Source organism: Dasypus novemcinctus, chromosome 6, assembly GCF_030445035.2.
Source record: "Dasypus novemcinctus isolate mDasNov1 chromosome 6, mDasNov1.1.hap2, whole genome shotgun sequence".
Classification (NCBI taxonomy): Eukaryota; Metazoa; Chordata; class Mammalia; order Cingulata; family Dasypodidae; genus Dasypus; species Dasypus novemcinctus.
In genome coordinates, this window is record NC_080678.1 from 74,865,324 (window position 1) to 74,892,033 (window position 26,710).

The window sequence follows — 26,710 nt, forward strand, 5'->3', positions numbered from 1 at the left end:
ACTGGCCCCACTGGCTCCAGGGTCAGTGCTCATTTTACTACATACTGTTGTCTCTTAACAACATGTATAATGATCTGTGGAATGGGACATGTATTCAATATAAGTTAGGGCATCTGGCATATTTACACCATCCCATCCTTCCCATGCAGAGAAGAAAAATAGAGACTACATCTTTCCCATAAGAGCAAGGGAAACAAGGACCCTCAACACCAATTTGCTATAAGTAATTCCAAATATCTGGACTATAGATTTACCTGGGGGACAAAGCCAGGTCTTGTGCAAGTATAAACCCTGGGTTCAGTTACAACTACCTCTATTACCCCAATGGTTCCACTGACCCCCTCCTCCCATTTTCTATTTTATTAAGTTACTTCTAGTCACATCTTCTTTCCTTTCCAAATGTAACTGTGATTAGACTTTTAGAATTTATCTTATACCTGCATGAACCTTAAGTACAGTCCTTCTGAAATCTTCTAAACTTATTTACTATTTGCAACAATGGTGAGAATGAAAATGGGTAAAAGTTGCATTTTGAAAAGACTCAATCCTTCTTTCTCTCTTATTTCTAGAATGTTCTTGGATCATTCCCTTTTAATAGGGAATGTTCATTTCCTATGAACTCATGCTCTAGACCCCCACCACACATTTGTTTTGGTTGGTTGGTTAGACCATATAGACGAAAAAACAAATCTGAGCCCAGTGAGACTTTAAAGTGTCAAAGGCGAAAATTTCACCTACAATTCAGAGGTTTGTTCATTGTTCATTAAAGCAGACTCATAATAAAAATCACTAAAATAAAATCTAGGGTAAGTTGCAGGACAGGTTCTCTGATGCCTCAGATATAGTTGGGGATGGGTTACAGCTATGGGGATGATGACAAGGAGATAGCTACTGGGAGAAGAGTTATAATAAGGAAGTATCTGTGCACATTTATTTTCATTGCCTCTTTCCTCATTTCTTACTGACACATCTTCTGACCTGAATTTCTTAAGGGTAGGAAGAAGAAATTGGATTTCATATGACAGAACAAGAACTGAAAGAATATTTAACACAGATGTTAAGCTAAAATAAGTTATTCATTTATTTAAAGAAAATGTTTGGGAAAGAAAAAAATGCAATGGTGAAGAGTGTAAGCTCTGGAGTCAAAAGTTCTAGATTTAAATCTTGGTTCCACCATCATTGTGTGAACTTTGCCAGCTATTTAACAATATTGTCCTCAGTTTTCTAATTTGCAAAATGAGGATAATAACAATGCAGATATCATAGGGTTATCATAAAGATTAAATAAATAATACATGCAAAGAACTTACAACATTCTCTGCATATAGTAAACTCCAGGTAGAGATGGTTCTTATCATTGCTCTTACTATTGAATGCTACTGATATTGTTCTTCAAAACACATTGTTTTCCAGGTCTTCTGAAAATGGTTTCACACAAAGAAAGTATACAAATCACATGTGTACATATACACTCTCAAATATTAGTGATTGGATGATCTGATTAGAAATAATATCATTTGCAGAAGTGATATAAGAAACACAAAATCTTCAAGTGACCTTATATCCACTTGCTGCATGAAGCCAGCAGGTGAATGCTAGGGTTGTAAAGTACACCTTTCTATCAAGAGGTACATTTATGCTGGCTCATGGACACATGGACATGGGCATTATGAGAGCCATAGAGGGCATGGCATCATAGGTAAATTCCTATTTTATGACTCATTTTTCCAAAACAATGGAGTGAGTTTTGAAGTCACTGAGAACTGAGTTTCCATCCTACCTTTGTCTTATAAATAGGTCAGTGATCATGGACAAATTATTAAACTTCCATAAGACAGCATCCCATCATTTGTAAAATAGAGATATTACCTAGGTAGAAAAGAACTAAAGGAAATGAGGTACATAAAACTTAGAACCTAAGTATCATTAAGTTAGCCATTTTTATATTATTATATTTAGACTTTCAAGTGTAAAAGCAAGCACAAATATACCTTTGTTTAAGCTACTAATTTATGTACAGATGCATGTATATATGTATATATGTATGTACATATTCAGGCAGTACCCCTTGTATAAATGCCCCAGGAATTGTTGCAAAAAAAATTAAAAAATTTAGTTTACTTGAAAGGCCCTTTAAAATCTGAAGGGTTGGCAAGGGAAAATTCTCAAGTTCTAATGTATGAATTAACAAAACAATCTTTCTCAGCTTTCAAACTACCTACCCAACATAGTACACAAAGAAAATTAGCAGTGACCCTGCCAAAATGCAAACAAACTAGGGTCATTCTGGAACTCCATCACCTTCCCCTTTCTTTTCTGCTCACTCAGAGGCACTTACTGCCATTAGGCAAAATTATACCATCGATGGCATTGCAGATGGCATGGCTGTTGATCCCAGGTGGAGGAGCAGACGCATAATGGAGCTATTAGAAAGTGCTAGGTTAGAAAAAAAAACATCTCTACTAACAAAATTAGTAAAACAATGCTGAGAATCACTTTTCCTTCTGTTCCATCTTAATTTATCATCCAGAAAAAGGAATTGCCATGTATACGGTGGGGGAGCACAATTAAGTGGGAAGGCAAAGTAGAGGAGTTTTCAATAGCATCTCCTGGATATTGCCCAGGAAAGAGAATGCAAACTAAGTTTATTCAGCTCATATGTCCCTGCGTATTAAGCCATTTAGCCAGCGTATGGAATGTTTCAGGTTGTCCCAGGGATATAGACAAGGAACTAAATATTGACTCAGCAAGCACTCAAATGAGAGGTCTAATTAAATTAAATGGTACAAAGGGGAGGCTTGTTTTGTGGATTCCACTAATTGCTTAAAACACAAATGAGATCCAATAAAGGTCAAAGAGGTATAGTAATAATGAGACAAAAATATGCTGGGGAAGTAAAGAAGACACGGGCACAGAAATGACCAAAAGTTCAAAGGCAACTGTGGCTCAATTGTGGAAAGTGATTGGAAGTTGGCATGGCTATAAGTAATCAGTGGTGCTTTTAAGCAAAGTCTGACAAGGATGCCTGCATCAGCATGCTAGTTTTAATTTTACTTTAATGACTGGCTATGTGCATAGAAGTCGTGATATAATGTCCTTTCTCTGGAAGAACTTGAGTAAGAGTTATTGAAGGATAAGTAAGATGCTTTTGAGCTCTAAACATGCTGAGTTTCAAGTTCTGCCCCAGGAAGGAATGAGCATGAAGGACCATAAGCATGTTTCCAGTGTGCTCAGGGTTGTCGTTTTCAGAACACAGTGTTGGGAGTATGGCATAGCATCTGTGTAAGCAGGCAGATAGGAAAGAACTGTGATTTCATTTCTGTGACCCCATATTCACTGTTGCTTGTGTTGGGGGTGGCAGAGCTCCTCCCGGTTAGGGAGCTGGAGGATGGAAGTAGAGGAGAAGGAGAAGAAAACAAGATCTGCATAATACTTAAGCTCTCTGAGCCTTAGTTTCTTCTCTATAAATTGAGAATAATAATGGGACTTTCCTCAGGGAATTGTTCAGCGGATTGAAATAATATAGGCAAGGGATTTAAAACAGCATCTGGACATTATTAGGAACTCAACAAATGTTAGTTATTATTATTTTATTATTATTACAATTCATCCATTACTCATCAACCATCTGTGGACCAAACTCTCAAAATGGTACAGAAGCAAATAGCATTATTCTTTCTCAAAGTCTGAATCCAGTGCTACTGCTTAAATAGTGTTAGGCAATAATTTAAAGGCAGAGGAATTATTCCACTAAAATCAGGGCACTCTCCTCAACGTCCTCCTTTACACTCAATTTGAAATAACTTTGAGAACAGTTAGATGAAATATAACAACGGATAATATCGCTTCATAGTAAAGTTAACATTGTCCCTTTTCTGCTAATAATAAGTTAATATTTAATGAGCACCTGCTATGACTGTGCTAAGCACTTTATGTGCAGCAGTTTATTTCATTACTGGAAGATATTTCTTGCCAGTAAGCAACTCTTTTAGCCTTTCCTTTCCTTGCAGAGATGACAGGACCTTACACTGACATTCCTAGAAAGAACATATGCTCCACGTAAAGGTCCCCACCCACCTACATCAAACTTCAATATAAGCAAAAAGTAAAAACATTGGTGTCTTAAGCCACTGAGAATTGGAAAACTGTTACTACAGCATGACCTAGCTTAAATTGACTAATTCAACATTGTTGACTGAAAAACCTTCCTTAAATAAATTTTTTTATTTACAAGTTTTATTTTTTACACTATGTGATGCAGAAACCAAGGTTACACCAAAAATAATTCATCTTTTTGTTGGAGAAGAGTAAACTTGCATTATATATCTAGTTGAAAATGTAAGTGAGTCTCCTAAAACTTTTGTCAGTGAATGTCAATTTTGCCACCAGCAAAAAGAAATAATCATGTATATACACACACAGTAGATGCTCAATATTTGTACAACATATGAGTGATTTCTAAAGGGTATGAATCCCTTTTTAAAAAACACAGAACTGCATCAGAAAATTCAACCATGAATTGCCGGTGTCTCAGGACTTGGCCCAAAGCTTCCCTGAGACATCTAATGTTGCAAGGAGACTACTCACTGCACTTGTTTCCCTAGAGTTATCAAAGTGTAATTTTAAAAAATTATTTATTAGCAAAGTTGTGGGTTTACAGAACAAGCATAAATAAAATACAGGATTCTCATATACCACCCCATCAACAGAGCTTGCATTGGTAAGGAACACTTGTTACAACTGATGACAGCACATTTTTGAAACCATTAGAATAAACAATCTCATAGTTAGAATTCAGAATATATGTTACCAGGGAATGGGGTGGGATAAGGAATGGAAATTAAATCTTAAAATATATAGGGTTCCAATTTGGAATGATGGAAATGTTTTGGTGATGGATGGTGGTGATTGTAGCACAACATTGTGAATGTAATTAACAGCACTGAAAAATCTATCTGAATATGATTAAAATGGGAAATGGTATATTGTATACAAGCTAACAGATTTTTAAAAATTTAATTCATGGAACTACACTATGCAATGAACCCTACATTAAATCAGAGTGCTATTTTAGTATGTAGCAGATCATCAGAAAGTATTGTTTGTAGAGCATATAATTATCACAACTCCCTACTTACAAGCCTTCACTAAACTGATATTTAATATTGTAATTTCAGTTTTTATTGAGGGTAAATGTAAGTAATGTCCTTTTGAACAATTTTGTCTTTTACAGACGCTTAGGTTAGGACACTGTCTATCATGTTACCAGTTATTACTCCAATAATGACCCCATGCAATAAATTTCTCCTTAAATTTAAAGTCTGATGAATTTTTTTCTCTCCCAAGAAGCTTCTATGTTATTAACCATTATGCAATGATTCCTTAATTGCTAGTTAAATATACTCAACCAGAGTAACAAATTTATCCCAAATGCTTGGCAATACTAATTCTTTGTACTTTTAAACTTCTTTGGGGTCTGGTTTTATTTTTTTACTTTCTAATTTCTATACTGCATTTCTGAAACTATTGAAGTAATTTTTTAGCAGTAGGTATAATACAAATTATTATATACTTGTAACTTAACACTTCCGATAAAGTAATTTTAAAAAATTCCTTCCAAATGAATTATTTGAGGGGAAAGACCTCATTTAATCATCTCTGCATTGTTTCAGAGAAGGCAAAATGAGAGGAAAATAAAGCAACTCTATGTGAGTATGCAGTGACACAGAGCTCTGAAATCTGATACCAGACCCTGTATTTAGTTTAACTCTATCACTTTTTAGCCACGTGAACTTTGTCAAGTTATGCTCATGTGTTAGCCTCAGTTCTTTTGCCAACAAAATACTATAAATTCACTTGCAGATTGCTAGGAGACAAAATAACTTATATTAATGTGTCAATAAGAGAGGAGTGATTAGCAAATTTAGCAAATTCTCCCCTTTCCTCTTTTCCATCCACAAAGAAAAGGACAGTAAGGGCACAATGGTGCTATCATTTGTTTTGAGTATTCCTAGAAAAAGAGCCTGAGAGGAATTTGCGCAGATGGTTTTTTTGAAGACCTGCTCTCAGGAGAAAGGCAGGGAAGAAAGGAGGGTAGGGTGAGGAGTGGAGCTGGATAAGGACTTTAGTTTTTAGAGACTAGCTTTGACCTGATTTCATGTGGGGTTTTGGAACTGCTTAGCAGAGTTGGACCCATCTTGAGGCAAGGTTCCAGCCTTTTGTACCCTCTGGTCAAGCTGGTTATTTTGCCTATAGGCTGCCAGGGTATGCAGGGATGCAGTACATAACCTCCCAGACAAGGTGGCTCCTGTTTGGCTGAGGATAAGTATTCAGAGAAGGAGGTCACAGTGAGATACAGGCAACCAACACCCAGTACCTGGGAGAGAGGTGAGCTGGAGGGGAGCGCAACTCGGGAGGAGTACCAACAGCATTGGCAGCGGCATTATTAGTTTCCTTTAACTCTTGATGTGGGCTATGGGTGGGAGGCTCTTTGTCTTTTCAGAGATAACCTAAGCTGTTTGACTTGTGGGTGTGGAATGGTAAGAGGCTATAGTCCTGACCTTAGTGACAATGGCAACAACTCCAGTCCCAGGAAACAGTTTAACAATGCAAGGTCTATAAACTTTAAGTATTTAGGGGAAATGTAAACAAAATATCCTAAAAGCTTATCTAGAATGTCTGGAGTCCATGCTAAAAGCTTACCTAAGATTTGGAAGATATATATGCTAATTCAAGCCTATTGAGAACTGAAACAAAGGGACCATTTGGCCTTTCCTCTCTGTATAAAAGAAATTTGAAAATCTTGTTGGGGCTCGGGATTGAAACAGAAAGCTCCTGAGTCTGGCCGGCCATAATAAACCATTTTTCCTTTTCAAAATCATTCTGGAGTCCTGGCCTCTCTATACGCAAATAATTGAACCTCTCTCAAATTCTACAACACTCTTACATTCCCTTAGGTCAGTGTTTCTCATCCAGGGACAATTTTGCTTCTCAGGGGGCATTTGAAAATGTCTAGAAGCATTTTTGTTTATAACAAGTGGGGACATAGTGTTGCTACTGGCATTTAGTGGCTAGAGGCCAGGGATCTTGCTAAATACCCTATAATGCACAGAACAGTCTCCCAAAACACATAATTATCCAGCCCAAAATGTCAGTAGTGCCAAGCTTGAGAACCCTGGAATAGATAAAACCATATAAAGTCAATATTTAATATGCATTAAGTTACCAATTTACTAATAATATTCTCCATACTTTACTAATCAAAATGAAAACTGTGAAATTGCATTGATTTTGCTAGGGAAAACACATATTCACTCCTCACCTACACAAAAGCCCCACAAGGGCTTTTATTCTGTGACTATATTTAGCATTATTTCATAATCTGCAACAACAAGCATTAATTCAGCCTGAGTCAAAGACTGAAATGACTATGTTTCCAAACATCATCCATACTGTCTTGTGTCTTTTTTCACATCTGCTTTCAACTCTGCCTACATTTACGCCTTTAGAGATTTTGATGCCAACATTTTGTTGTTCTATGAGATTTCCCGCCCTGATTTTTATCTCTTTTCTTCCCTGTTTTACCTCTTTGACTTCCAACTAAATTCATGATCTTGAAGATGGCTGCATCCAGCTCTTCTACTTTCCTTCATCTGCATTTTGCCTAGTGGGGAATTTGGCACCATCTTACAGCCAAGGAATACAATTTGCTCACTTTAATATCCTCTCTTTCCACCCCTGCCTTTGAAATTCTATGATTTAGGTTGTTTAGCAAACAGTGGAATAATCCTTTTGCTTCTTTTCTAAGAAATGCTAACAATTAAGCTAATTCACTTTCATAGAACAGAAATAGTCTTTGTTACAGAGGTTTAAATTCTTCCAGTACTTTCCTTTTGATTAATATGGAACTATTTGACATACAAATTAGAATATGACATTAAGTAATAAATTTAACAGTAGAGATCCTCATATCACTTTATATTTTTCGTCCTTTTCCTCCTTCATTTCTTTACTTCCTATATCAACCTTTTATGGGTGTGCCTCATCCAGATGTTTCATCCTCTCCTTCTCTTTAATTACACAGAGGATTTTAAATGCACAAAACAGCTCATGGTTGTTCTGTGAGAGATGCCACAGCAGTCTCAGTAAAGCTGTGCTAAATCAATCCTGCAATCATGAACAATCTATTTTACCATTTTGATATACATGTGTCCCGTTTCTCTAGGTCTGCCATTGGAAAGCAGTTCCTATAGCATTTAATCTTTCTCATTAATACCTATTGCTTAAGGAAATTCTAAAAGCATCCTCTTAAATTAAAAGAATACAATAAAGAACTATCTGATTTGTCTTACTATAATTTGCAAATTGGTGTGGAGAGAATTATTTTGGGTCAGAATAGAGAATGGAAGAGGACAACAAAATAGAATAAGCTCAGAAATTCTGAGTTGGAAGGTGTTGGAGGTTCTGCCTTATAAGGTTTGCAATGATTAACAAGTCACAAGGCTGTGACTCCATTCTGATCAATTGTGCAAGGTACAGGCTACATGTAGGAAGGCAGGGCATCTCCCCCAAGAATGAACAAAGGAGCCATATCACAGTGGGACTGGAGCAGATAAGAACCTCATCCCTTCTGGGCCCAGGCCCATCAAACCCTCTGGCATTCTAAGAATACCCTACCTCTTAGCCCACTATCCCCAAGCCATTTGAGGAGAATTCACTTTTACAGCTCCTTATTGGCCCCAGGCTGTACTCGGACTCTAACACCCTCTGCATGGACTAACATTTCCCTGCCTGTTAACATACTGTACAAAGTCATATCTACCACCTTCCACAGGCCGGCTGAAGTCTAATCTTCAGACTCTCTCTGTTGGGAGAGCTTCTCAATAAACTTCCTGCCTACAACCATCAGTCTCTGCATCCTAGTATCATTTCTCTAACATTTGGTGCTGAAAACCCGGGTCTGGAGTCACATTGAGCCTGATTGATTGGTGTGGAATTTCCACCCTGCCGCTGCCGAGAGAACCCACCCAACACCAGACACCAAATCATAGTTGGGTGAGTCAAGGATTTCTCCACTAGAGGATCCTTCTCTCTATCTCTCTCTCTCTGTGTCTCTTTACCCACACACAAAAAAAACTGTGCCTCTGGGTTGTCTCCTTCAAAACCTTAAAACTCTGAACCTGGAAAAAGACATCAAACCTAAAAAGCTAATTTTCTATTTGACCTCTGTGTGGCCACAATAGAAATTGGACAATGAAAGTCAATGGCCACAAATGCACTTTCAGTTCCCAAGTTCTCCGTGACTCAAAGAATTTTATCCAGTGCAGCAGCAAAGGTCCTGAGGTTCCTTATGTTCAGGCCTTCTTTCATCTTTGTAACTACCCTCCCTCTGTCAATCCTCTTCTTCTTACCAAATTCTTCTCTTACACCAAAAACCTCCTCAAAAGATTTCTTCTTCCTCCCTTCTGTCCCCCAAACCCCCTAAAACACTTGACTTTGATCCAGCTGATCAGGTTCCCCCTGCACCTCCTCTAACTATATCTTAAGCATCACCTTTGCCCCCAGCCCCCTCATCCTCTGACTCCCCTTTCTCTCCCTCGTCATCATCACTGCCTTCCACCCCAACTTTCTCCCTTCCTCATACAGGCACTGAGGCTAGTGCTTGCCTCCTGTCCCCACCCCTTCCCCTCTTTTACACACAGAAAACCCTTCTTCAGAGTCCAATCCCTCTGATCATGCCTCTCCTCCACTGTATGCTTCATCAGCACCTCCTGGACTTATTCCATCCTCCTCCCATTTCCCCACACCTCCCCTTGAACCCACTTCCTTCTCCTCACGCACTACTCACTCTCAAGCCTCCTTCCCCAGCTCCTGTCTTCCCTCTCTAGGAAGTGGCCAAGGCAGAAAGCATTATGCACAATCACGTCCCCTTCTCCCATTCTGATTTCTCCCCGATCAAATACTATCTCAGATCCTATTCCTCTCATCCTTCTCATTTTATCAAAAATTTCAATACCCACCTGTTCCTAATAATCTTACTTCACAAACCTACAATTGCTCACCTCTCACAAAGTAAGATTTTAGCTAACTCCTAAGTCTATCTAAGGGTACTCCCAAAAAGCAATAATCCAAAATGTGTTAAATACTTGTCTATCTAAACTGCTGAATTAAAACTTAACTGCATTTATAATACTCAAATATTCCTGTGTTGCTGATTACTAGTAAAAATGGTTCCAAAACAAGCTTGCATATTACAAGTAACATTGGTTCTAGAAGAAAAAAATCTTAAAAGTGTTAAAATCAAAGATATAAAACAATTAAAAGCCTAAAAATAACCATATCAAAGGAATAAGAATTATAAGCCAAGTTAATGAGTTTTGTTTCTGTTGGTGTTTTGTAACTCTTGTTGTGTTTGTCTTTTTAGTGCTAGTGTATATTTTAATACCTCCAGATGATAATATTAAATTGATAAATGAAAATTCCTAAAAGAGCTCTATTCAAATGGACAAAAATTGAATAAGCACTGATATTAAAAAATAAGTATGAATGCTAATAAGATAAATTTACATTAGGTATATTATATCTTTAAAGTGATAAGTCTTGACTAATGAAATTACTACAAATCTCTTCATAAAGGATAGTTCTTGCCTAAATTGAAATTAACAGTTTATTTTTCTTCACAGAATGAAATGAAGGATGTGAAATTTAAATGGCTATTGAAAGAAGTAAAAAGTTTGTAGGAATGCTGACTGAAATTTGACAAGTTTGTTCAAGGAAGTATGTTTTGTCCTAAGATAAGATGGCTGGTTTTCATAAAATCAGAATGGAAGTATGTAGGACAAAACTTGAACGCATGTGGCAAGTTGTAGAAAATATTGTGGTAGCATCAAGTAAGGGAATGTGTTCTGTAAAGGTAGAATTTGTCTTGAAATGAAGTAACTATACTGTCTGTCGTTATGAATAGTTATTAAGAAGTTTGTAGAAGCATTGCTTAAATGGAAATATTCAAATGGCTAATTATGGGAAGTCATTATCAAACAAAACCAAATTGATGATTAACTTCATAACAGGAAAATCTGTCAGAAGCCACCTCAATCTGCCTATTAAAGTGGTTATGGGGAGAAGATAATTTTGATTCCACTGGGAATCTTAGGTTTTCATAAAATAATGGGGAAAGTAGTTTTTCCTATACTGCTAAAAATAAAATACCTGTTAATTAATGTAATCATGGTAATTGTATGTTATAAGAAATTTGGTTTGAGACAGCTCCCAATTCATTTTAATAATTTATGTGTGTAGGGTGTATAGAATGTGTTTTTATTATTAAGGAAAAAGATACTAATTTTGTCCTAAGATAAAACAACTGGTTGCTGAGAAAAATTAAAATACAAAACAAAACCTGCCTAGAATCAATTTATGTTCATTTGATTTGCCCTACCTCTGCTAAAGAAGGAGCTCTATGCCTGCAGAAAGAGTGGCCATTGAAGGCTACCAGGGGTGGTGAATGACAGGAGATTATCACGAATTAGTGCAACACCACTACTGTGTGCAGCAGTCCCAACTATCACAAGTGTGTTCTAAAAATTAATATCCAAGTATGTCACTATCACTTTGTTTTAAAGCTTGCTAAGGTTCTCTTTAGTATCTCTTTAGGTAAATCAATTCAGCCAGCACTCACCTTCATGTGAGAAGGCCAATGGTAGATTTTGCAGTGCTTCCCCAAGGCTGTGTGCATAGCCCAACCATGTGTCCTGGCCTGGTGGCAAAGATTCTGGTTATGTGGAAAGAATCTGTGCCGTAACCCTGTTGATGGTATTATGTAAACCAGTAATCCTTTTTTTTTTTTTTTTCAGATTAAAAGAAGCATCAGAGACAACAGTATCTTAAGAGCCTGGGATAGGCAAACAATTAGGAAAAGCTACAAAGTCCTAGCTATCTATTAATTTCTTAAAAGGTATTTAGTTGAGTAAAACAAAAACTGCACCCTCTGTTGTAATGATAAAGTAAAATATTTTCTCATATTACTAGAGTTTATAATATTGTTGGGATACTGAAAACCTTTCATCCCTGATTTAGCTCAGATATTAAAACTATTATATGTGTTAATCAGGAAAGGTTATGCATGGAAATGAGACCCCCCCCCAAGCAGGTTGCTTTTTAGAAAAAAGAGAGTAAAAAGGGCAATAACTCAAGTTTAAGCAGTAAGGGGTGTGGTGAACCTTAACTTACTCTGTAAATTGGACGTAGCCAGTACCAATATTGGCTTTGGGTAGGGTTTGTGACAGAGGCAAAATTTTAAACAAATACCACTTGGGTTTTAGTTACAATTGTGAGAAGAGGTCAAAGTTCAAAATAGACCCTTAGGAAAGCAACTATTTGCACCATACCATGTCCTGTTGAAGATTGTCATCCCTATCCAGGGGTGGATTGCAGATACTAAAAGCAAGACAGGAACAATGGAGTGCTGTGGGCTACCCTCTGTGGGGGAGAGATCTGTGTAAGACCATCTGGGATGTCTGCCAGCAGCGACAGGTAATTGTCTATCATGTCCCTATCCTCTCCTCTAAAATTTCTCTTGTGATTGTTGAGGCAGACGCTCTCATGAAAATCTGGAGCCATACCACTGAGACCCAAACAGCAGCAGAGTCACTCCACAGAAAAGGTGAACACTGGATGCCAGACTTTGTGGTGCCTAACCCAGCAGATTTATTTGCCTATCACTCACCAGCAGCTCATGAACATCACCCACAAGTATCCACCGTGCTCACTCCAAAGACTGTGACAATTACCAGATGAAACATATTGGCTGAGCACAGACTCCAGTAGCACAATGGCAATTGAATACATCGGTCCCCTCCCACTCTTGGAAGAAACAAGGTGTGCCTTCACTGCTACAGACACTACCATGATACTCTTGTAACAAAATCTTATAGAAAGAATAAATGGCCTTTTAAAAGAATAAATAAAAGGCAATAAGAAATCTTTACAACAATGAACTAAGATATTGTATCCAGTCTTAACCTTTGGCCCAAAAGGGGAAATAATAATAATTTGTTATTGCCTATGTTTCAAACCATATAAACTGGTAAAAGATAAAATCATTTTAACTATAGGTCTATACAGACCTGTTGGTTGGAAATCTTAAATCCATGGAAAACAAAGACTCTCTCAAAAAAACTGTTATGAAACCACAGCTAATAATCTAAAGTCTCCTATTCCTGCTAAAACTCTGTGTGTGTAAACCCACCAAATCATGCAATTCCACTGTCTAGCATTAATGTTCAATGTTCAATGTATAACATTTTTATTCCTTCTCCTCAGACTCCTGAAGACAATAACCTCACAGCCCTCCCCAAATTTCATGGTTATTCTTACCTCAATTATAACTCCTTCTCCTCATATCAGCAGGTCCACTTTCTTCGGCGCTGGGTGGCTCTCCTTACGGGGCACACTCCTTGTGCGTGGGGCTCCCCTACGCCGGGGACACCCCTGCGTGGCACAGTACTCTTTGCGCGCGTCAGCACAGCACATGGGCCAGCTGCACATGGGTCAAGGAGGCCCAGGGTTATGAACCACGGACCTCCCATGTGGTAGATGGACACCCTAACCACTGGGCCAAGCCCGCTTCCCCATATCAGCAGGTCCATACATCTTCTGCTCAATAACTCAGTTTATCCAGACAGCCGTCTGAAATGTCACCCATGATCATGTACATAATCTTCTCCTGCTGCAAAAATACAGGGCCAGCCGCTGAGCCAGAAGTCACAATATCTCAACGCCAAAAGGGGAACAATAACTGAATTCCACAATGCTCCATAATAGCAGAAAGCAGCCAGATGATTGACGCCCACCTTCCCACTCTTCCTCTCCACACAACCATGTCAAAAAGAGTTGGGAACATTAGTCCCATTTAGCAAAATAACCCCCCAAGACCCTGGTCAGTGCCAACAGGTCTCTCCTGTCCTGATGACAGATGACCTAAACCCACACCCCTGTCCCTAATCCAACAGGATGAACTAATCTCAAAACCAACCATGAGAATATCACAAGATCACAGAAGTCACCTGTGCAATCATAAATGAAACCTCTTGTTTTTATATAGGCAAAACTGGATAGGTAAGAGGAAATCTTAAACTTTTATAAGAAAATACAGAAATCATTCAGAGAGCTCAAGATAATAACTATGGGAACCATTCATGGTTATCCTCATTTTTCTCTTACTTTTTCACTCCCCCTAAAATCAATCCTTTTACCCATTATAACATCACTACTCATAGTATTGCTGCTACTTCTTTTTGGTTGTTGTCTCTTATAGCCTCTCATCTAATTCATACATCGAATTGTACCATCAGCAACTCAGGAATATGTGAACGGCAACTTTTTGCTACATGAATGCCAATACCAATCTCTTCAGGACCAGAAATCAGAATCCACTGGACAGAATGGAAGGGAACCCTTTACCACCCCATAACAGTAGGAAGTAGCCAGACTGAGTCAATGTCCTGAATACCCTAATCCTTCCATTCTGCCAGTATTCCCATTACTTAGGTCCTTTGTGTATATGGATATATATATATAGATAGATATAGATATAGATATAGATAGATACAGATATATAGATATATATATATCAAATCAAATCAAAGAGTTAGAAATTTTAGAGGTTCCCCCTTACAAGGTTTGCAGTGATTAACAGGTCATAAGACTGTGACTCTTTTCCAAGCAATTGAGCAAGTTACAACCTAGTGTGGGAAGGCACCTCTTCTCTCCCAAGAATGAACAAAGGAGCCATATCACAGTGGGAATGGAGTAGAAAAGGATCCTCATTCCTTCCTGGCCTAGACCCATCAAACCCTCCCATATTCCAAGAATGCCCTACTTCATAGCCCACTACCTCCAGGCCATACATAAGAAGAATTCACTTTTACAACCCCTTATTGGCCCAAGGCTATACTTGGACTCTAACCCCCTCCCCACAGACTAACATTTCCCTGCCTACTAATCTACTGTATAAAGTCATATCCATCTTCCACAGGCAGGCTGAAGTCTCTCTTCAGACCCCCTCTGTTGGGAGAGCTTCTTAATAAACTTCCTGCTTGCATTCAGTCTCCATGTGCCAGTGAGTGCCATTTCTCTAAGAGAAGGAACCTTAGAGTTTATTTAATCCAAACTCATTGTTTTATAGATGAAGAAACGGGCCTAAGGAGATTAATATCTAGACTACAACATAGGTTTCCTAATTTAGGGCCCAGTAATTTCCTTTTTGCCCCATTTGAGCTCTTCCTTATTTGAGGCTGAGGAGTATGGTCTGGTGGGGCAAGCATTCTTTGGAATCCAGGATTATGAAATCATCATTATTACCAATTAATATTGTAATGAATTTAGTGTTTCCCCAGGACTTTCAAGTAAAACGCTTCATTCACTCTTGATAGCTATTCCAACTATCTGGCTTGATATATCAGAATTGCATTTCTCACCATTCCATCTATAAAACTCACTGGGAGGCCATAGGACTTAGCCTTAATAGCAACAAAGTAAAGCATGAGACCTACAACTCAGTCCTGCCCTGCTGATAGCCATTTTTGTAAACTAGGACACGTCATAATAGCCCCTGATCTATTTATTTGTTTGTAAAACGATTATTTCTAAAGTTCTTTCCAGAGCTATTACAACAGGATGTGAAGCACAATCAACATTCTAAGAAAATCCAATTCATTGTAATACCAACAATTTAGTTTATTTAGATACTCCTAAGGGGCTTCCTTAGGTCACTTTATTACAATGCAATAAAAAAAGTAAACAACATCTCCACACATTTTGTTGTTTTTAAAATATAATCTTTGGTTACCAAGGTTTTTGATAACTTCCATATACCTATTACCTAGAATTAAAACAAATTCTATAGAATTAAATTAGCAGTATCTTCTTTCTTCTCTTTCTTTGTCTTCTATTTTTCTCTTCCTTTCCTTGCTCTCCTCCCTCCACCTCCTCCCCGCTTCATTGTCCTTCACTTCTACATATTACATTTCAAACTCCTCCCCCTCCATTTTCTAAGTATTCAGTTAATTTTCCAAATCATTTTTAGTTTCTCCAATTTTCTTAATGTTGACAAATGATTACTGTAGGTTCAGAAAGCTCATTATCTAATTCCCTTGATGCCTTAACATGGCAAGTAAATTAACCTACTAAATTATGTATGTACTGGATTTTCTAAGTTCTCAGGTCCCAGCAGCTCTTTTGGTCAATAGCTGTGTTGTTGCTGTTCCCTATCATTCCTAATTGAATGCACACTGCCCCTTGATTTCTTCTAAAGCTGAGTTGAAGTTGCTTGGCAAATTTTCAATCTTGCTGATCTTTCCCCTCTTACTGATTAGTTTTATTTTTTATCCAATTTAAAAAATTGTTGCTTTGGCACACCTTCCTCAGGGTAAAAGAGCTAAATTAAACACATTAATGGAAATATTTGAAACACAGCAATTACATAATCAGTTTAGGTTGTCTAAAAAAATCTTGGCCTAAAAGCATGACACTTGGAGAAAGGCATAATTTTAAGAGTTTGAAATCATTTTAAATAGCTGAATTTTCCCTGAATGTTTATATGTACATAAAGGTGAGATTATAACAACCTTTAGTTCTTTATGGCAAGCCTTCTTTCACAAAGTACAGTGGCATTCCCCTGGACGCTTCTTAAGGGGACACTACGTGAAAAGTTGATGGAGAATTATTCGTAATGCTCTCAGATAACCCAAGTATAGTTTAATCTTACAGTTATATTTTTTCTTCTATCCTTAATTTAAGACATTATTAAGTGAAGGTAGCTATGGAAAATGAACCGCAATGGTAAATTTAATTGCCTAATCTCTGTGTTTTTCCAGCATTTTTAACTAAATTTTTATTAACCTGTTCCTTTCTTTTAGAGAAGATATCACTTGGGAGGCCATTTTGCATAATCTCCATTTGTTTGAAAGATAGACTGAAGCTATCCAGGTAATGATCTGGAGCTGGGCCCTATAGAATATCATCCTACACACAGTTCTTTAACTACTATCTTGAATCATTGTCCTTAAGACAGATTATTTTCTCCTCTAGGAATTGTTGGAAAGTAACTGAAGATATTGACATCTTTCCTTTGGTCTACTGCTAAAATTGAAATTGGGTAAAAACTCAAATCTTAGTCTTAAAAGAAAACTTCTCTTCCCATGTTACCAAAATAGGAAATCCATCAACAAGAAGTTCTTCAATCTCACATTCATCTGTCTCTAAATGTATTCAATCTTTATTAATCTTTATGCTGGCTCAGAAGCATGCTCTTCTTTTCCAAACTTGATCCTTCTACCTGTTCTTTTAATCCCATTTCCTCTGGGTGGCTTAAGCCTTTAAAATTCCATCAGTTATAGTCTTAATTATTCATACATTCACTCTCTTCTGTCTTCTTGCTTTTGTGCTAAAAATTTTCTCAATCACTCCCATTAAAGCATTCGTGAAAAAATGTTAACCAAGAGAAAAAAAAGTTTCCAGCAATTCTGATTTCTGTCTGCCCCTATGCCTGTCTCTGTCTGTCTCTCTTTCACACTTACCCTGTCTCCTTTCTCCCATCTCTCTCCTTTCTTTCAATTCCAAACTACTTAAAAATGTAGAATGGAGTATATTTTCTCCGTCACTGCATACTCACTATTTATCCTACTTATAGTCTAATTTTTTTCATTCACTATATTATGTTGGAAAAGGTATAAAGATAACATCTATTTACAAAATCCAATATGTACTTATAAGGCTTCGCTCACCTGGATTTTTTTGCGTTTTTGCTTTTTTTGGCTACTGTACCTTAAATAATTCAAAAATATTCAAGGACCTTATGGTCTAGAGAAGATATGTATATGAAAATATGTAATTTCAATATATTGTGAGTTCTGCTGTGATTGTGGTAATTATAGAAGAATATGGTAGAAACTTTGACTTGTCACCCATATCCATTCTGCTCTTCTTCCATAGAAACAAAAGTGATTTAATTGGTGAAACCAATACACCCAGAATAAAAGACAAACAAATAAATAAAATTACATTTTGCAACATGCCTGACAGTTAGGAATGGTCATGAGACTATGTTCTGGCCATCAATATGTAAGAGGGACCATTTGGAAAGGAATTTCAAGAAGGAGACTTAAAAAGATATTAAGGAATATTTCCTGTGTTCCCTCTTCATTCTTACTGTCTCAAATAGAAAAGCCATGGCTAGAGCTCGAACAGTTATATTTTAATCATGATAACAGAAGTCAGAAGTCAAGAGTGATGAAACAGAAAGAAAAAAAAATTCCTGATTTCCAAAAGATTTTGTAAAACTGCCATAAGCAACCCTAGTTTACCCATTCTCAGACTCTTTTTAGGGAGTTAGTAAATGCTCAATTTGTTGAAACAGCAACAATCAGGTCCCTGGATCTGATACAGGTTCATTGAAACCACTTTTGGGTAGAAAGAATTCTTTCTGGATCTCTGTCTCAGCTCTTTTTTGTTGTTGTTTACCCAAAATACTTTCACTGGATAGTGCCATTTTTCTCTTTCATACCTCTCCCTTGTGTTTCACAACCTTATCCCAAATTCTCCAGGGCCTTTTTCTTTGGATACCCCTTAGTCACCTAAATTCAACCAGCAAAACTTAAAGGAGTTGCCTTACCCTTTCTAACCTGCTCTACCTTATTTATATAGTTTTTAATTAATGATGCCATTGTTGACCAAGTAAGCTACCAAACCGCAAAACCTTGGTGTAGGTAACAATTTTTTCCTTTTCCTTTATTACCAATAAGTCATTGACTCCAATTATTTTTATCTTAGAATTCTTTCTTTCATGGATACCCTCCTCTCTATTCTTAGCAAGATCGTTTTAATCTAGATTCTCACTGTTTCTCTTAGACTATTTAAAAAATCATTCCTAAATACACTCCTGTCATCTTTCCTTTCTATCACCACCCTATCAAAAAGAGATAGTTTCCAAATACATAGATTTCTTTATGACCATATCAAGCTTGAAAATTTCAATTTCTCTCCTATACCACTAGGGTAAACTTAAAAAATTATCATCATGTTATAAATGATCCTTTTAAACATTTCCAACTTAGTTTTGCAGCTTCTCATCTACTCCCCCATAAACACACACCAATAGTCTAAGCAATTTTTTCCAGTCACATCAAAGTGTTTGCCATTTTCATAACATTCTAAGACTTTCACTAATTCTGTCTTTTGATTTCAGTTGTTCCATACAATTAAATTATTTTCCTTGTCTTCCCCCATAACTACATATTTGCTTTCTACTCATTATGAAGGCCCAAATTATGTTCAAGCCATCTACAGAGCCACCTCTTGCTCATTCCTTACCCCAGTAGAATTAATTATTCCCTCACCTGTTAGTACATACTTTTGTCCATACCACTATTATATAGTTTATTATATTGTTTTAAGAGTTATTTTTGCATATTCAGGTATATTTCATGCATTTGAATCTTGTGAATTTTGAATGTCTTGTTTGGGGAGTCACTGTGTATTCATTTTTGAATGAATTTTGCTTTTTCATATGTTAAGAAAAAAAAACAACAAGCAAATAATCTACCTGATATGCTGTTGTGAAGATTAAATACAGATAAATATAGAGTTAAAATATAGGCAAGTAGTTAATAAAGTTTAATTCCCTCCCTTCTACTCTTGATGGTGATTCTTTGCATGTTTGTTCTTGCAACCATGTTCTACTTAAGAACATTAGTTCATTGAGAGAAAGACCAAATCAAGATATAGAAGTCCTAAATGACTGCAAATTTATAAATATGCTGGCATCATCTTTGAGAATGTGTCCTCAGGATTGTAAGTTCCTAGAATGTTCATGATGTTTCACTTTAATTTAAATTTATAATCTTGGCCCATGTCCTTTTCAAAGTCACTGATAACTGAATCCAATATAGAGATCAAATATTATTTTATTGCTATGCCTACACTCAAGAAATGATCTACTGTTATTAAAAGACGAATAGAAAATTTAGGCATTATGTCTTCTAAGGTAATTTTGTAAGAGCTTTTAACTCAGGGCCACCGAGAAATTTATGAGAGTTCCTCTAACCTATAAAGTTTTACCTTACTCCACTTCTGAAATTACAGGTGGAAATTAATAAAAACAAAAAACAAAAACCCTCAGGAGCTAACAGTTTTATAAGAATGAATGAGGGGAAAATTAATATCAATTAATAGTAATAAAGCAATCGTTTCCATATGCATTTATTTCGGGCAAAAACTACAGGATTCAATTCCAGCTTCCATCTGTACATTCCATGAAGTCTGAAAACTGGCTCTAAATTAATATTCATTTTTCACCTAATTAGTTTACAAAACTTGATTTAGGGGAGTAGACGTAGCTCAAGTGATTGAGTTCCTGCTTCCCATGTAGGAAGTCCCAGGTTCGATCCCAGGTACCTCCTTAAAACAAAACAAATGAAAAAGCCAACTGTCATTGGGTAGCAGATGAAGCTCAGTGGTTGAGCACTTGCTTCCCATGTACAAGGTCCTGGGTTCAATCCCCGGTACCTCCTAAGAAAACAAAACAAACAAACAAAATCTTAATTTATTCTAAAATCTCCAAAGTAAATAAGAACAAGTTGTGCCCTTTAACATTTCTTTAATAAATGTGGCAAGATTTCTTAATATTTAATTAACATGTAAGTTTATGCAGTCTAATTGAGTTCATTCTAAACTGTATAGGCATAAAGGATTTGGTGGCGTGAAAAGCAGTATAGGTGATCTACTTCAAGCATATTCCCCTGCAATGGGATAAGTGATGGGCAGTACTCACAGCTGACATGATGAGCTCTCCGCCTAGGTTCTGGATTTCAGCTTTAACTTGACTACAGATTTTTAGTTGGTGAGAGTAGAACTTGATCTGTTCCAGGTAGGCCAACAAGTCTTGTTTACATGATGGATCTGGACACTAAATATGCATAAAAGACAAACATTGAAATAACAAAATTAATATAGGTAGATCAAGGTATGTAAACATTGACATTGGGGTACCTTATAAAGCAACAATTTTGTTTTCATTGAGCCACATTTGTGAGATCAAGCCCCTGAAAGTTCTGATATGCATCCATGCAAGCATAGTTCATGCATGTTTCAGTCTTAATTACTTCAGTATAAGCAGCGAAATAGTCAAAGAATTTTCAGATGAAAGAAGGTGTATAAAACAATTGCCTTTAATTTCTGAGTAAGGTTAAAAGTCTTCAGATGACATTCCTAGGTAAATCTAAAAATGTTTAAAATACAAATATTCCCTCCAACTAGAATTACTATTAGAATACTATGGGACACAAAGTTCTGTTTTCTGTCCAATGTTATTCATATGAGTATTAAAAAATTCTTCAAACAAAATTCACATATTATATCATACTCCTTTCAGCATTAAATGTGCTTAGCTGTTACAAAGGAAATCATTTCTGTCATCCCTAACAGCTGTGGATCTACCTGGAGCCAAGAAACAGACTGCATAAAAAGTTTCTGAGATAAATGAACTATGTGTTCAATTTCTTTACCAAAAACACAGTCTCCCTACACTATATTATGTACCCTAAGGAACTTCCAGGATGATAGCTTTGAGCTATTTACATGGTAAATCCCTATGATCAGGGTTTAATCTTTCTGCTCTTTTTCTTATACATTTTTGTTAATAATAGGTTAAACCTCCTTTAACTTCCCCTTTTAATAAATTCTTAAAACAACATGGGAATATGGACAGTGGTTTATATAAAAAACTATCATTGTAGCTATACTCATAATAACAAAAAATAAAAATATTTGAAATGTTCCAAAAATAGGGGAATATTAAATAAGAATGTGTGTGTGTGTGTGTAATGTGACATGATGTAGCATCAAGAAAATATTTTCAAAGGGCGTGGAAAATGTGGAAGTTGAAAAAAAGTATTTCAATTGCATATACCATTTCAATAAAATTGCATAAAAATGTTTGTGTTTAAAACGTTCTGGGAAAGAAATATATTTTACTGATAAACATGACAGAATCAATAGTTTTCATTTTTATTCATATTTTCTATATCTTAAATAAATACAATTTCTATAATTATCTAAAGTTATTTTTTAAATACTTTACTTCTAATGGCCTATAATGCAAATAAAATATAGGCTGAAAAATCGTAATATATTCCAGGTATTTCTATTTTTACCCAGCAATTAAAAACTAACCTGTGGTATAGTTGGAAAACTCCTGAGCAGCTTTGTTTTATTTTATTAATATTTTTATTTATTTTTAAGATACATAGATCACACGAATTGTTACATTAAAAAATATAAGAGATTCCCATATGCCCCACTCCTCACAACTCCTACTTTTCCTACATCAACAACTTTTTTCATTAGTGTGGTACATTCATGGCAATTGATGAATACATTTTGAAGCACTGCTACACAGCATGGATTATAATTTACATTGTAGTTTACACTCTCTCCCAGTCCATTCAGTGGGTTATGGCAGGATATATAATGTCCTGCATCTGTCCCTGCAATATCATTTAGGACAACTCCAAGTCCCATAAATGACCCCATATTACACCTCTTTTTCCCTCTTCCTGCCTTCAGCAACTCCAGAGGCCATTGTTTGCACATCAATGACATAATTTCTTCCATTGTTAGAAACACAATAATTGTATAGTAGAATACCAGAAAATCCACTCTAGTCCATATTTTATTCCCCAATCCTGAAGATTCTGGGATAGTGATGCCCACTCCATCTCTTAATTGAGAGAGGGCTTCAATCCCACATGGTTGATGGATGGGACTTGCAGTCGTAGATTCTCTTAGGTCCTTGGAGCAGTGATTATCCATCCTCACCTCCTTGTTAGCTGACCTGAGTAAGTCCAACGAATGGAGAGGAGGTGCTATAACCCTGCTTCAGCTCAGGGCCCAGGTGGCAAATGGACAGCCCAGAGATTCAAGTAAAAATTTGGAGTGTTTCACGAATTTGTGTGCCATCCTTGCGTATGGGCCATGCTATTCTTCTCTGTATGGTTCCAATTTTAGTATATGTGCTGCTGAAGCAAGCACTATTTTATTTTTTTAACATATTTTTTCCCCACTTTTCCATCTCTATAAATGTCACAGCTATATACCCAATTGCTCAAACTGGTAACCAGGGTCAATGGTCTAGTCTATATGCAAAACAACATTTAGTCTGTCCTCACTGAATAACTTTTCTCTCTTTTCTTTGGTCTCATGGATAAACTCAGTGATAATCACTCATGCATATAGTATTTTATGTGTCACATACTATTCTAGGTGCCTTACCTTTATTAAGTCTTTTAATAATCACCACAATTTCAGGGGGTAGATTCTATCCATTTCCCCATTTAAAAAGGAGGAAACCGAGGCACAGAAAAGTTAGTAAAGATATTAATTGAATTTTCTAATTAATAAGTGGTAGAACTATTATTCAAACTCACATTATCTGTCTCCACTTCCTTACCTCTGTGGTCTAGGAACCATGTAAGTCTACCTACTAGTTGTATCTTATATCATAAAGAGCAAATTGTCACTGGTTTGTAAATTGATTTATCAGTTCAGTTAGTATTGATTTGTTACTTAAAGATTAGCACTGGTACATAACCTCTCATAAAATTGCCTGCAAACCAGTAATCAGATTTTTGACAACCAATGATGCAATCAACCTAGTTTAAGCCCAGCAGGCACTCTCTTACTCTCAAGGTCATACCAGAACAGTCTTTTATTCTGTTAAGGGAAGAATGAGTCAAATGAGTGGAAAGTTTGAATAGAACTTTTGAAATTAAAAGTCACTTGACCAATTGAAAGAAAGCTAGAGAATAATCTAGGAAGTGAATAACATTGTGAACCCAGAGGAAGATTGTGGCTAAGAGGACAACATTACCATCCATGTTAATGTTCAAAAGCATTCACGTTCTTCTTTATTCTTCTATGAAATAGAACAAATGTACATTGTTATTACAAGGTGGTAAGAATGTGGAGGTGCATGGGAAAAATACAACTAAAGTAACTTTATGGACGATAACAGCAATATTGTAGTATTCTTGCATCAATGCCGAAGATGTTACTTTGTTAATAATAGGCAGGTATAGAAAAAAGATACCATAGTTAGGGGTAACAGTCTGATGATATGCTCTTATAATGTATAATACATGTACCACAATGATGTGTTGATAGAGGGATGTTGTATGGGAATTCTGCACATTATGCATGATTGTTTTTAAGTTCACAACTTCTCTAATAATATATGTGTGTGTGTATAAAGTTAATTGATCCAGATTCACTCTTCATTTCGAGAATTGAGACTCTTGAATACACCTCATATGGCATCCGTTTTATAACAGAAGTAGATAAACATACTAATTGTTAAATGCCCCTGCTATAAAATCTCTTGAAGCCTCTTTCCCATTGCCATTTTGAAATCCTTTCTGAGTCCGTTTTGCCTACCTAGAAGCAGAATCAGTAGTTTGAATCATTCTCACTTTAAGAATATTCTTCTACTCTTTGCCAAGCCTCCTTCATTAAAATCAAATAATATTTTTCCAACCTTTACATTTTTACATGAGAGACTTAGACTTGTAGGCCATCCCTTACACTTAACATTTTTCAAATAAATTTACATAGAAAAAAACTTTTAAAGGAATACTGCTAGGGACGTTCAGGCAGATCTAGTTGTAGAATACCTTAATATGTTTTGATTATTATCACTTATTTCATTGAGACAGGAGATGTTGACTGACAAGGACCGCTGCTTAGTTCCTTAACACACGGAGGATTTCTTTTTGTAATCTAAGTTTTATAACCACCAGGACAACCACTTCAGGCAAGCTGATGGCATGTCAACCTAAGTTGTTTTCTCACTTTAAAACAGCTTTCACTCTTCCAGTTAGATCCTTGGTACCATTACAGAATATATCATTTAGTAATGAAGGGGAAAGTGAAAAGCATTGATTACCTTTCAGTTTGAATTTTGAGGGTGAAATTAAAAAGTAAACACTTTTAAAGAACTTTATTTCATAATCATACCTATTTTTGCACATACTGGAATATAAACATTATTTAAGATACATGTAAAATGTGAAATGCGTAAAATTTGAAATGACAGAAAGCAGCCTAAATTCTGGAATTCTGGCAAAGTTGGCTAGTGAAAAGTATTAGGTGTCACTGTGATTTCCAGAATAGAAATTGTAAGCAATCAGGGGCAGTAAGAGCACTTTGTGTCTCCATGACCTTTCCCTTGGCTCAGGGTTCATTTCCACACTGGTCCTCCAGCACAGAGGCATTTCTCTTTCCTCACGATTTCAGATCATTAATGATCCTGTTGTTTCTGTACTTTTCAAGTCTTTTTCTCTTTTCCTTGATTCCTTCAACATATTCAAGTGTCTCAAACATAAACTCACCTTTGTAATCCCATCTCCTTCCTTTTGTTCAGGATCATGTCTTCTAAAAAAGTTTCAATGCTATTTCCTCTTTTCCTCATCATATTGGAAACTGCCTCCAACCCTTCTACTCAGCAGAAATTAATTTTCTTGCAATCACTAATGGTCTTGCTAAAGGTGTTATACATGTTGCAATTCTTCCCTTATTTCAACTGTCTGCAGCTTCTGGAATTTCTCTCTTCTTGAAATTCTACACCCCCTTAATTTTCATAATTATTTTACTTTCTCCCAGCTTGAGGACTGAGACTTCCTGCCTGCTTTGAATGGATTTTCCCTTTGCCTGCCCCTGTTAGTGTTCTCACATTTTGTATGAGGGCATCTTCTCACTCTCACCCTCTTCCTGGACAATAGCAGATAGTGTGCTGGCTTTATCCATCACTTTCACACTAAATATCAACAAAGCTCTATCATCCAGTTCTATTTTCAGAAATTCATGTATCCCCTGTTACATTTGCCTACCCCATCTCAGCATCTTGTCAATATCTCACACTCAACACAGAAAACTTCACAAATCCAGCCCACTATAAACGTGCCCCCTTTCCCTCTGACCCATGTCCCCTTTTACTATCTCAGTGAAAAGCTCCTTCTCCCTCCCCCCTACCTATAACATGGGATCAACCATTAATTCCTGATAATTCTACACTAAAATTCTAAACCTATTTTGAGTTTTCTTCTACTTTGCTATGCCTATTATTGCTCTTATATAGCAAACTGATGTTTCCAAATCACAGAACAGAGAAAGGTTCTTAAGGAAGTATGGTTAAAAATCAGTGGGGCTCCTTTATGATATTAGAGATAGAGTATAACATTGAAACATATGCTCTAGACTAGCAATGCAACTTGTGAGAAGTATCAGTGGCTTATACTTTGAATACCAGTACAAGTTAAAGTAAAAGATGTTTTCTATCTTCATCAAGTTTCCTGCTTTTTGTATTTGTAAAATTCTAATGCAATTGACTTTTCAGCTTTATGTTCACATGTAAAATATGATCTATACTACTTCCATAAAAAATTCTTAGAGGGGATAATTTCTTTATGTACTAGATTATAACTCAAAAATCTCTCCTCCTTCCTGATGCATGAAATTGACCAATTGAAAAAATTATTTGGGTTGAAACAAACATAAAAAAGCTTTACCCTATGTAAGGGATGTGTAAGGATCAGGGAAGGTAACTTTGACAATCTTTGGCTATCTGGAATATTTGGTTAAAAACAACCAACTACCTGTAAGG

At 36.4% G+C, this 26,710-nt stretch overlaps 1 protein-coding gene and 1 non-coding gene across 5 annotated transcripts in view; both read right to left on the minus strand.

The window, feature by feature from the left end:
* The window catches only part of CTNNA3 (catenin alpha 3), a 1,802,485-nt gene that overhangs the window by 37,667 nt on the left and 1,738,108 nt on the right, over window positions 1-26,710 (minus strand). For all 4 annotated transcript variants that reach the window (XM_012529825.3, XM_071215825.1, XM_058298912.2 and 1 more), the window contains one exon: window positions 20,828-20,962. In XM_012529825.3, coding sequence (XP_012385279.2) covers window positions 20,828-20,962 — 135 coding nt within the window. The remainder of the gene's footprint in view (window positions 1-20,827; window positions 20,963-26,710) is intronic.
* Window positions 22,979-23,085, minus strand: LOC111767092 (U6 spliceosomal RNA). The gene has a single exon (XR_002798988.1). It is a non-coding gene; the product is annotated as a U6 spliceosomal RNA (small nuclear RNA).